The sequence below is a fragment of the Podarcis erhardii genome (assembly GCF_964252035.2).
Source record: "Podarcis erhardii genome assembly, chromosome: 12".
Lineage (NCBI taxonomy): Eukaryota > Metazoa > Chordata > Lepidosauria > Squamata > Lacertidae > Podarcis > Podarcis erhardii.
In genome coordinates this window covers 29,549,654-29,562,008 of record NC_138513.1, presented here as the reverse complement: position 1 = coordinate 29,562,008, position 12,355 = coordinate 29,549,654, and the positions used below count along the sequence as shown (strand labels likewise).

General features: G+C 38.9%; 1 protein-coding gene across 3 annotated transcripts in view; it reads left to right on the top strand.

Moving 5' to 3' along the window:
• The window catches only part of IGF2BP3 (insulin like growth factor 2 mRNA binding protein 3), a 66,224-nt gene that overhangs the window by 34,772 nt on the left and 19,097 nt on the right, over window positions 1-12,355 (top strand). For 2 of the 3 annotated variants that reach the window (XM_081882097.1, XM_081882096.1), the window contains exons 4-5: window positions 7,683-7,734; window positions 7,837-7,900. In XM_081882097.1, the coding sequence (XP_081738223.1) occupies window positions 7,683-7,734; window positions 7,837-7,900 (116 nt within the window). Of the gene's footprint in view, window positions 1-7,682; window positions 7,901-12,355 lie in introns of all 3 variants that reach the window. The other variant, XM_081882095.1, reaches the window with a different exon arrangement.

Below are 12,355 nucleotides of genomic sequence, written 5' to 3'. Positions count from 1 at the left end.
GCCTAGCGGCCACTGCTTTTACTGCTACGTTATTTAGAAAAGCATGTACCACATTTTTCCGTCTATAAGACGCCCCCATGTATAAGACGCCACCCCCCATTTTGGGGGACTCAGATCTAAAAAAAGGGGGGGTATGTATCTGTGTATAAGACGCCCCCTAATTTTTGACATTTTAAAGGGAAAAAACCTAGTCTTATACATGGGAAAATACGGTAGTTGATGGTGTTTTAACCAGGGTACTTGAACGTCTCCTAATTTATCCTTTATTTCCTATGTTGATATGGGTATAGGCCTTTGGTTTGCCATGTTTCTCTGTGGAAGGTTTGAGCTGCATTGGAAGGGTTTGGAATAAGAAAGTTAATTTTGGGAGAATGATCATTTTTATCTGGCTATTTTATCTGAGAGTGTAAAGTTAGATTTATTCCATCTTTTCAGGTCTTTATCAATTTATTGCCAGAGAGGCTTGTAATTTTGTAGGTGTAATTTGTTATGGTTTCTGGTTATTTGTACCCCTAAGTATCTAAACTTGGTACAGCGGAGCTTTATCTTTGTGATGTTGGTGAATTCTTTTTGGATATGAGAGGGAGTGTTGAAGCACATTGCCTCAGATTTAGCAAAGTTCACCTGAAGGCCTGACACCATTGCAAAAGTGTTGAGTTCTTCAGTCAGAGTGGTTGCTGTTTTATTTGGGCCTAGTGTCATGAACATCAAGTCGTCCGCAAAGAGTCCTAAGTTTATATGTTTTGCCTGTTAATTCCATACCCATGATATTAGGGGCTACCCAGAGATGAATTGCTATGGGTTCCAGGGCCACGATGAATAGAAAGGCGGGCATCCTTGCTTCATGCCTCTGGATTGCAATGGTGGTGGAATCCATATTGTTGATTATGCATTTAGCTGAAGCTTGGGAGTAAATTTGTCTGAGGGTTTCTAGTACAGAAGGACCGAAGTTAATGCTGGTTAATACAGTGGTGCCCCGCAAGACGAATGCCTCGCAAGACGAAAAACCCGCTAGATGAAAAGGTTTTCTGTTTTTCGAGGCACTTCGCAAGACGAAAACGTCTTGCGAGTTTTTTCCCTTTTTCCCCTTTTTCTAAGCTGCTAATAGCCGCTAAGCCACTAATAGCGCTAAGCCGCTAATAGGGATGCTTCGCAAGACGAAAAAACCGCTAGACAAAGAGACTCGCGGAACGGATTATTTTCGTCTTGCGAGGCACCACTGTACTGCTAGTAGGTATTTCCACTCAAAGCAATCAAAGGCTTTTGGTATATCTAGGGACATAATTGTCGGTGGGTTTTTAGTTGTTTTGCTATGGTTGATCAGTTCAGTAACTTACTGATGGGATTTGTTATGTTGCAACAAGGGACGAAGCCAGCTCAGTCTGGGGCTATTAGCTTGTGCAGGAAGACTTAGCCAGGATTGATGTGAATATTTTGTACTCCTGATTTATCAGTGAGATCGGGCAATATAATTCTACTTTGAGGCTATCTTTGAATGCTTTTGGGATAGAGACTATTTTGGAGGAGGTCCAGATTTTGGGGATGGGGGGTCCTTATAGGATGTCAATAAATAGGCGAGTCATGTAGGGTGCCAGACTTACCTTGATTTTTTAAAAATAGAATTCTGCTGTGAAGCCATCTGGGCCTGGGATTTCAGATTTTTGAGGAGCATCTCTAATTCCTTTGAGGTGATAGGACTGTCCATGAATTCGCATTGTTCTGCAGTTAAAATTGGCATGGATAGTCCTGCTAAAAAGGTTTTGATTTCTTACTCATACGGGTTTTGGGAAGCGCATAGATTAGAGTTAAATTCCACAAATTCTGAAGTTATTTTTTTAGAGGATAATGTTGTGTTTCATCTTTTTTAGTAATGCAGTGTAGTCTTGTTTTAAGTGATTTTTTCCCTGCACCTGTTTGCTAATAGTCTGGAGTTTTCCCCTCCATAGTTGTAAAATTGTTGTTTTGAGTATAGAGTGTTGATCATTGTTTTATTAATTTCTACTGAGTCAATCTCCCTTCCTTTTTGTTCTATGAATTTATGGAGTTTTTAAAGCTCCTGCTTGTTTGTATCGTGTTGAAAGAGCTGTGGTGTCTTATTCAAGCTTGCTAACTTTTGAGGTTTGTTTTTTGAGCGATGCTTTCTCTTTTATGCAAGCTCCTTTAGCGACCGCTTTCATTGCGTCCCAGAGAAGGGGGCTTGTTAAGTTGTCTGCATCATTTTCCTTGAAATAGTTTTGAAGAGTTTTCATGAGACTTTCTCTAGTTACTTGGTTTGTGGTTAGGATAGGGCTAAAGGACCATGATGGAGTGGTTTGTGTTCCCTCTCCTAATTTAAGGGTAGTTTCCACAGGGCATGGTCTGTTACCTTGATGTTACCAATGTTTGTTGTTTCAACCAAGGAGATCAGGCTTTATGTGAGCAGAATGCTATCCAGTCTGAACGTTGTGCCATGGCGCCCGGACTGGAATGTGTGACTGGTGTCTCCTGGGGTTTTTTCACCCCAGATGTCCTGTAGACCTCCATTTTTTAGCATTTTTTAACGATTTCCAGGTGGAAATCCTGCCACCCTCTCACATAAGTTGGAACTTGTTAAGTAAATGGTAAGAATGAAACCTTGGTTAAAATCCTTGATTGTTGCTTGGCCTCCAGGATGCTCATTATCCTAGCACAAAAATTTCAGGAAGGGACTGGTATAGTGGATTACAGCTGTCCCATTCCTAGCTATGTGCATTTGAATCCTACTGAAGACTGAGCTTGTGTGTGCTGAGTGTAAGATTGAACCATTGTTTTTGAATAAGCTGATCACTCTTAGACACTCCCTTTTCACTGCCAGAGCTGACGAGTAAGCTAACTAGTCTTAGCGTTCTTCTGTGGATAAAAAACATTGCACCTCTTTAATTTGTGCAGCAGAGTAGAAAGCTAGCAATGTTCGTAAAAGAACTAACAAATTTAAGACAGGCTAATTTCACTTACCTCTTGTTCTTCCTCCAAGGAGCTTGGGGCTGTGTATGTGATTCTCCACTAACTAAGTTCATCCTCTCAGCACCCATGTGATGTAGGTTAGGTTATGAAGTGGTTCACCGACTGAACAGGAATTTGAACCCAGATCTGTCTGATCCTAGCCTGAGCCACAATTTGGCTATTCCTGCACTGTTCACTATTTCATAATTCTTCTATCATATTATTTTCACATACATATCCCAAATGCTATTTTCAGTTTCTCAGAAGGAAAGCCAGATGCATTCTAGATAAAGTCCAAATTGAGCAGGTCTGGGGAGGGGAGGGGTGATTTCCTTACTTTACTAACTAAAGCAAACTTCTGCTCCAATGGTTTTCCTGAACCAGTATGCTGCCACCATTTAATATCACTTACACTCTTTGCTGTCTTAACTTACCAATACTCCATGGAACAAAGCCAATCAGGTCTAGGTACTATATTTAACAAAGATATTAAAAGTCTTATTTAATACAGGATTATATATTGCACAGCTTTGTGTGGGTACTTTAATATAGTACTGTCTCTTTAAATGGGTATATTTATCTATCATCTATCTATCTATCTATCTATCTATCTATCTATCTATCTATCTTATTAAATTTCTATCCTGCCTTTCCTCCCAAAGAAGCCCAGGTAAACACATTGATAACTTCTTACTGTTGCTTTAAATACCAACAGCTTATTTTGCACTACTGTTACTAAACTAAGAGAGCTTAGAGGAACCAGTCATTATGAAAGCTCCTCTGCTAGACTGCTCTTGTATTTACTGCACCCCATTTAAGCCCCACCAACACATTTGAGAGCTCTATTTCAAACCCTACTTGACCTATTGAACCAAAGCTCTGTTTTTGCTGTCCTGTTGTGGACTCTTTTCTCTGCCTCTCCTGCCAAGCACCAGAGCCTAGTATTCCATACTGCCTCTCACTTGTGCTCTTCATAGACAGGTTATCTTCTCATCATCCATACCAAGTGATTCAGCTACCCTAGTAAGTCTTAGGCTACCTAGTCACTCTGCCTTCCTTTCAGGTCTTCTTCCTTCTTCCTCAATTCTTCTCCTTGGTCGTTGTCATCTTTTTCTGCATTCACCACAGAAGCCAACCATCAACCAAAACAAACCGACCCTGACTGACTAGCACCCAGCCATATATTCATTTTTTCTGCCTAAGTACGTTTGGATGTTCTTATTCCATTACCCCCATTTCTAGACTTTAGTTCTGTGGTCTAGCATTAAATTTTAAGAATGCCAGTGTAAAAATGTGTAGGCTTGCCTTTTAAACAAGCTGTTAAAAATGTTCCAAGTATTGTTTCATCAGTATAGCTTGAAAGCATAGTTTTGCTTATGGTATTCCTTTTTAATATTAGTCTATATTGTAGTTTTTAAAGCCTTCATTGATTTTCATGTGTTCAGTTGACCCTGTGCTATAGTTTTAAGTTGCTCAGCTGACAACCATGCTCATAACACCTTGGCAACAACTGTGTGAATAAGATCACTCCATGTGTGTGATAACTCTATATAGATATAGATATAGATATAGATATAGATATAGATATAGATATAGATATAATGTATGAGAATGAATGAGAAAACTGGGTTTGAATTGAAACACTTCAAATATTAACTCCCCTAGAGTTTTGGTGTAGGATAGTACTGTTTATAACAGTCAAGGGATGGCTTTTAGAGTCTGATGAATCAAAGTCCACAGTGTAAGACTGCAGCTTTTTGTGTGCAAGAAAGAGGCATCTGTGTTATAACAAGAGGAGGAGACCCAATGTAGACAAAGCCAGAGTTCCTTCATAAAAAAGGAATGAATTATTTTCTAGCTGGAGTAAATATTTATACAAACAAACTTTTCTTTTCAGCTGCTCATCAGGATTGCTATCGCACTACCAACTTGGCTAGAAAATTGGTTTTCGTTGCCCAACACGGCTGCATGTGGTGATAGGGAGGCGGATGAGGAGTTCAGACAAAACTGGCTTGTCTCAAAGTAGAGCGAGAGGATTTGGCTGTTTGAAATAAAATGCAAAGTGATGGGGGGGGGGGGATATGTCCAAATCAAGCAGGAAGCAGGAGCTAGATAGTATGAAAAGTGTGTAAGGAATCTCAAGCGTATAAAGAATCTAGAATGCAAGAGCTAATTTTAATTAATGCTGAAGGGGTTTCTAATGCATTCATATACATGTTGCTTGAGGCGTGGTGGTTTTTCGTGGCATGGTCCTCTCTTGGTGGCATGCTTATTATTTGTTTTGTTTTCATGTGATGGTGTTGTAATTTGGCCTTGCAGTTTTCCAACTTGTCCGACATGAGCCAAGGGTGTTATTGTGTGCTGGTGAACAGTGAGCTAAATATTTGGTGGCAAATTCTCATATTTATATGCAAGCTTGGTTTCTCATATTTCCATCAGTCTGTGAGGGTAACCAGGGGAACCTGTATGTATGTATGTATGTATGTATGTATGTATACATACTTCAAAGACATCCTTGGAAATGGACACAATTTTTTATGTATGTCAACACAACAAACAATGATAAAGTCTCCACTATTGCAGTATGCTGATCTTTAGACTCCTTAACTATTTGGTCATGCTGTAATACAAATAACACCTTCAACCATGTCAGACACCTAAACCAGATCAACACAAAAAGCTGATGAAAATTAATAAACAGAATCTCCGATAATGATTTACCCAAACATTTCCATAACATTGTATCTACTTAGAAATGTTTATATGTGTTGTGCACATGTGTATAACTTTTCTAAAAAGAATAACAACAACAAAAAGAACAGAACTTTCATTCTAAACAGCACAGTAGTTTATTTTGGCGTTACTCCCCCCACCAAAAAAAAAAAAATTACAGCAGCCTCTATAATTTCCCTTATAATTCTGAATTTTTTGAAGAATCAAGACATGTCTTGAAGAAGCAAGACATCATTTGACACCCCACAGTAATAATATAACAGTATTCAGCTGTCTCAAACATAGTATTAATAGTAAGAGAGGAAAATTACACTTCACTGTATTACACTCTTATACAAGAATACTGTTTTAACTTAAGGGAGAGGGAACAATGTTATATCAAGTCTGCTAGCAAATAGCTATGGTAATTTTATTCCAATGTCCAAATAGAGGTTTTAGCTCAAAAGTGTTATTACCGTATTTCATATATTAATAGCATCATGCAATCATGGAAGTTTGAAGATTCTTTCCACAGCTAACCATGTCTATTATTGTAAATATATCTATTTATTTAACTGCATTTTTATACCAATTGTAAATAAAACATTTAACCTGCTTACAAATGTAGCCACCAAGAATTTGTCATACATTGCCCCATACTAAATTGTTGGTCACACACAGACATGCCCAAGCCACATCAAATACCTTAAATCATTTCTGCCACCTCCACCCTTTGTTCTATATCAAAAAGGAAGCAAAAAGCATCATGTTACTTTATCCTGAGTTCTTTACAATGCTTCCCATTAGCCCCAAAATAATTTATTTTTATTCAGCAAAATCTATATACCACTTGATTGTAGTGAAACCTCTAAGCAATTTACAAGAAATATTAAAATTATCAATAAGAACAGTTAAAAACAATTAAAATAAGTTAAATTAACAGTTAAACAGGCTAGCAAGCCCTAAAGTAGCCTAATGCTTATGGGGCAAAAAGCTGTATTTCCAAAAAATTGTTTCCTTTTTAAAGGGGTCATTTGAATCTTAAAATAAGAGGGCTAAAGTATAAGTAACTTTTGTTATGCTAAAATCTGAGGTGTTTTAAAGTCCTTCCAAGTACTTTGGCATTGTACCTAACGAAATATTCTTACAATTCTTGCTGAGTTTAGTCTGAGTATGATTAACAAAGATGTTGTAGGTTGGTTGGACTTGAAAGGTTACATTCCAGGCATACACAAGTAAATTCTTATTCAGATGTCAGTGAAAATGTTTAAATAATATCATTCACTTGTTAATAACTTTATGATACAGTCCTAAACATATTAACTACCATGCAAGATCCATTCAAATTAGTGGGATTACAGTACATCTCACTGAGTGAACATGTTTATAAAATAAAGATTGTAAAGTACTTTTTGCATCACATGACTTTTAGTAAGTAGTAGATACAATAACTGAACACACAAGGTGCATTTGAAATATTTCAAGGGTTGCTTATTTCGATTCAACTTTTATTTTTAATGAGCATTTTCAGTTTTAATCGCACGATGATAGTTGTTGTTGTTAATATAATTTAACAATTTCACTATAAGGACCAAAATTATATAATAAAGAGTAATTGAAAGACTGTGATATAGGAGCAAAGGAGTTAGAGCAGAGAACTGTAAATTTACCATTACACCAACCAGATAGTTCCTGTTTTGTTTGTATTTTATTCTGTTTTCTCTTCTTGTCTAGATTTTTTCCCCATTCATAGCTATGGAGAACTGACTGACTTGCTGTAAATGCTAGTTTTCACAGTAGGTTTGTTGTATGCATTCATTTTGTTGCTAGTCCTTGAGCTATACTTGGAGTTCAAATAGAGAACACAAGATGGAGAAACTTTCGGGCGGTTCGGGGGAAAGCCATACCCAATAGCTTTGTAAAAAGCAAACATAATTTGGGGTTTCTTACAGGCTGTTTTCACATACAGCTACCATAGAAACTAATTTTAATGTGCTCCTTTTTCACAGGTGCTAGACGGATTGTTAGCACAGTATGGAACAGTGGAGAACTGTGAGCAAGGTAACACTAAAGTCAGACAATTAAAGAAAAAATTTGGGGACGTAAGCATGAAATTACGCCCTCCCCCCATAATAACCCTTTTCCTTTCCTTTCTTTTTCTAGTGAATACGGAGACAGAGACTGCAGTAGTTAATGTAACATATGGCAATAAGGATCAGGCCAGACAGTAAGTGTTTATTTACTTGGATTTTATATCTGAGACTTACATCAGACTAAACGTGTCTAGGATTATGCTATAAGATTCAATTCTATGGACTAAAATTCAAAACTGTGGGCTAATGTAATTTCCGTAACTTCTTGTCTGATTGAATGGCAGTTCCATTGAAGCTGATAGAAATCTTAATTGGCTTTTGTGGAAAATGCCATAAAAGTTTGTGCAACGTATATGTAAAAATACAATTTATATCTCTGGTTTGTCACAAGTCTTCTAGTCCAGTATTTTTCATACCTTTTGGAGGATTAATCCTGTTCCTAATTTCTAGTTAATATATCCGAGGATTTCAGAATTGGATGTAATGTAAGCTTGTTACATCGTCTGAGCATTCATAGTATTCTGTTTCATTCTGAGGGGTCAGGGAGAGGGTATTAACATTTATCAGTGGCTTTACAGCATGTCTGATGAAATATACATTATGATATAAAACTTCTGCCGTCACCCAAAATGGTCTGCCTTTAACCTTGGCTCTTAAACGCTAGCTCAGGCAAATTTTTAAAGTATTCTGCAAAATGATCAGGGTTCAAAATTTGCTAGGTCTCCTGCAGAAGCGAATTCCATAGTAGTAGGCAGCCACTGGGAACAATATTTACATGCCCTTGCTTTTAAAATAGCCTCTCTGTAAGTAAAGTCATGAGAGTGCTTTTAAAGGTCACAGTGGCACGTAAGTGAGGAAGAAGTCTCTGAGATATGCAGGATCAAAGGTTTTATAAGGATAAAACATCAGTTTTATTTATGCCCAGATGCTTGAGCTCTAGTGTAATGTGTTTTGGTTTGTAGTGCATTGTCTAGCCTCTGCAGCAACAGCAAAGTTGTCGGGACTCATGAGCAGGTCACAACAAAAGGGAGAGTTGATAAAAAGATACCCCGGTCACAATTGAAGATAATTTTCTAGCCCAACATTGAATGCTAGAACATCTCACACCTTCAAAGCTGCTTAGCCAGAGATGACTGGACAGCATTGGTGTTCAGAGTATTATTACTCCCATTCTCACTAGCTATGAAGATTTGATTTGATGAGCTTAGTTGTAGCCTTGCCTAGATCCAATGGACTGAGCTAAAAATGGTCAGATCAGAGTTCTGTAAATTTGAAACTCAGTAATCACTGGCTTAGATTGATTCAGTGACCTGGTAGCAGTCAGGGAATGCCTCTGACAAAGACCCTAGGAACTGCTGCTTCTCAGTGATGATAGCACTAGAGTGGACCCACCTTTTTTTTTGTGACAAGGCAAGTTGGGTCTTTTGCCCTGTATTTGTATCCAAGGCAGTTGTCTACCAGTTCCATCTGGTTCCTGTCTGCCTGCGCACTGTCTCACCAGAATGATGCATGCTCTGGTTATCTCCTGCTTGGATTACTGCAATGCTCTCTACATGGGGCTTCCTTTGAAGGTGACTCCGAAACTACAACTAATCCTGAATGTGGCAGCTAGACTGGTGACTGGGACTGGCTGACAGGACCATATAACAACCCCCCTCAGCAACATTTTAAAATTCCTGCTCTATGTTCCACCAATCTGCTATGTTAAATTGGATGCAGAAAATGCATGTATAAGTGTACCTTCTCATATAGACACTTTGGATAGAATTCTGCATCCTGTGAGCATAATTATTCTCTTTCCCCACCCCTCACTTTCACATGAACTTCATAAAAACAAATAAGTTAAAAGATACAGTAATAGTCTGTCTCTTTCAAAACTTGCACTGTCTTGAATGTCTTGTTTACTGTGCTGTTCCTTTGAAATAAGCTACTCTTGACAGTTGTTCCATCCTCCCACCTGTTGTGTAACATCCTCTAGGAAAATGTATAGCTGCATTGCTGTGGAATGCAAGCTTTAAACTGAAGCAGGAGTTATAAAATACCTAAACTCTCACTCTCCTGCTAAACCACTACAAAAGAATTAAAATGAGATCCATTGGAAAACCGAGAAGGAATTCAAGAACTGTTCTGTTAGTTTCATGTAAGAATGTTACAAAGGCGATACTGAGACCAGTTGTGTGTGTGTGTGTGTGGAGAAAAGCACCCCATCTCCCATGAGATCTGTTCTGGATCATATACCATGAAGGGAATTGTTGAACGCTACAAATTGGTCAGTGCTAACCAACTGACAGCTTAATGCGCCTTTATGCAATATTGCAATTAGCTATTTATATGATTGCTTGTGGGGAAGTAGCACTTGCCTCTAGGCAACCAGGTGCAGCCCCACAGCAGGTGTGTGTGAGCAGCAAAAGAGGCAGAGAATGAGTTTGCCAAGTCTGGTTGGCTCCTTGCCCTGCCTGGAGAAAGCGAGCAAGGGTGCTATTCGCTGCTGTGTCTAAAAATTCTAATCTGTAACTGACTCCTTTTTATTATATACAAGACATCACTTCATTCCCCATTGACTTATTTAAAAGTGAGTACATCCTGATACATTAAAAGGGCAAATTATTGAGGCATGTGTTTTGGCTGATATCTCTGTGTGTGTGTGTGTGTGAGAGAGAGAGAGAGCAACATTTTTGCATTCCCTCAGGCAAAAGTGATAATAGAATCATCAAATTGTAGAGTTGGAAGGGATCCTGATGGTCATCTAGTCCAACCTCCTGCAGTGCAGGAATCTCAACTAGACCATACATGACAGGTGGTCAACCTTTGCTTGAAAACCTCCAGTAAAGGAGAGCCCACCAGCTTGGACATACACTCCAGCACAAAATCCAGTATTTGAATCCCACTGATTTCAGTGGAAGTCAAACATGCATTCAGTTTTCCAGTTTTAAGAAATGGGTCTTTAAAAGAACTTAACTGTGGCTGGATCATGCACTTAGTTGTTCATCGATCTGCTTTGCAGAAGAACCACCCAGATTGAAAGAAACCAACTTTCTGAGGGACCTCAATTTGAAACTCAGATCTATATAGACAGGGGTCGGCAACCTAAAGCCCATGGGCCACAAGCGGCCCACGGGGGTGGTTTAACCATCCCACAAGCCATCCTCGAACCGAGCTGCCTGCTTAGCGTGTCCCCACACTCTGTGCTAAACCAGCGTGACACAGGGACTCGCTTCTGTGCCAACGGAAATCTCATCAGCACAGACACTGGAAATCGTGTCTGTGCAGATGCCGTAAATTGCGGGGGCACGATCTGGCCCACAGAGGGATCTCTGCTGGAGTGAACCAGCCCAGGCAAGGTAAACCTTGCCGACCCCTGATATAGATAAGCAGCACTTTCTCTTCCATCAGTTTGCTGGAATTCTGTAAACATGTATTTCAATCCGCTTAGCACTAGCAAGTCATTTATGGGGGCACTGGTCTCAAAAGGCAGAAAATATGAGTTCTGGCCATGAGGAGATAAAAACAAACCATTCTACATTCCAAAGTATGTTAATAATAAAACATAAATAGTGATATATTTGTTGGAACATAGGATGCTGCCTTATCCCAGGTCTGATTGTTCAGCAGCATAGCTCCGTTTGGGATGTTCTGCAAAGCATGTGCTCTGCCGCTGAACAATCATCCTTCCTATATGTTGGGAAAGCATTCTAGAGTTTATCCTGTATGACCATGGGAATACATGGAAGAGTGGTAGGCAGTCAACAATCCCTTCTTGCAAGGTTCATCATGCTTACAGAATTGATTTTGAAGCACTGAAGCTTAGTCCAACATTGCCCACTTCAGGCCATGACAAAAATCCCACTATTGAAGAAGGCTTTTAAATTGTTTGCTAAGGTGCTTGAAGTCTGCCCCAGCCCTCTTCTTTTTGTACCCTGTGTATGGTGAATAGTGACAGAAGACAACGTGACCAGGTGGCAATTGTAAGGCATCTTTTTGAAAGTCTAAATATAATGGTGCTTACTTCTGAATGAATAGGATTGCACTGTCTAAAATGTCACCTTGTTTGCTGACCTTTAGGGATAGGGAAAATAAGACAACCAAACAATTCCCCTCCCCCTGAAAACATAAGAATTTTGGGAACAGTTAAACAGTTAAATCTTTCATAATATTTGTTCATGTTAAAATTCTATTATAATGCATGCTACTTGGGAGCAGCTCAGTTGCTATGGAAACTTTTAACTTCCCTTAATTTCCTGAAATTAATACTGTTGGTCATTTGTGGTTTTAGAGATGTTTGTTGCTATTTGCTTTCAAGTACTCCATACAGTTGTACTTTAAACTCAGTACAGCTAACCAGAAAGGATTTGGCCATGCCTTTTCCTACATTGAGATTGGATCTTTTTCTACACCAAGGTAATGCTCATTTTAGAGCCCCAGCCTTATTCAGTTTCCCATCCCTATGAGTGTGCCAAACGCTGTATAAAATTGAGCTGTCAGTTGTTCACTCACGTACAGAAGATTGTGTGGTGTGATAAAAGTCAGAGTTCAGTTTCTAACTGAAACCTCTTTTTCATCTCTATACCTCACTTCTTCTGAAGACCAGG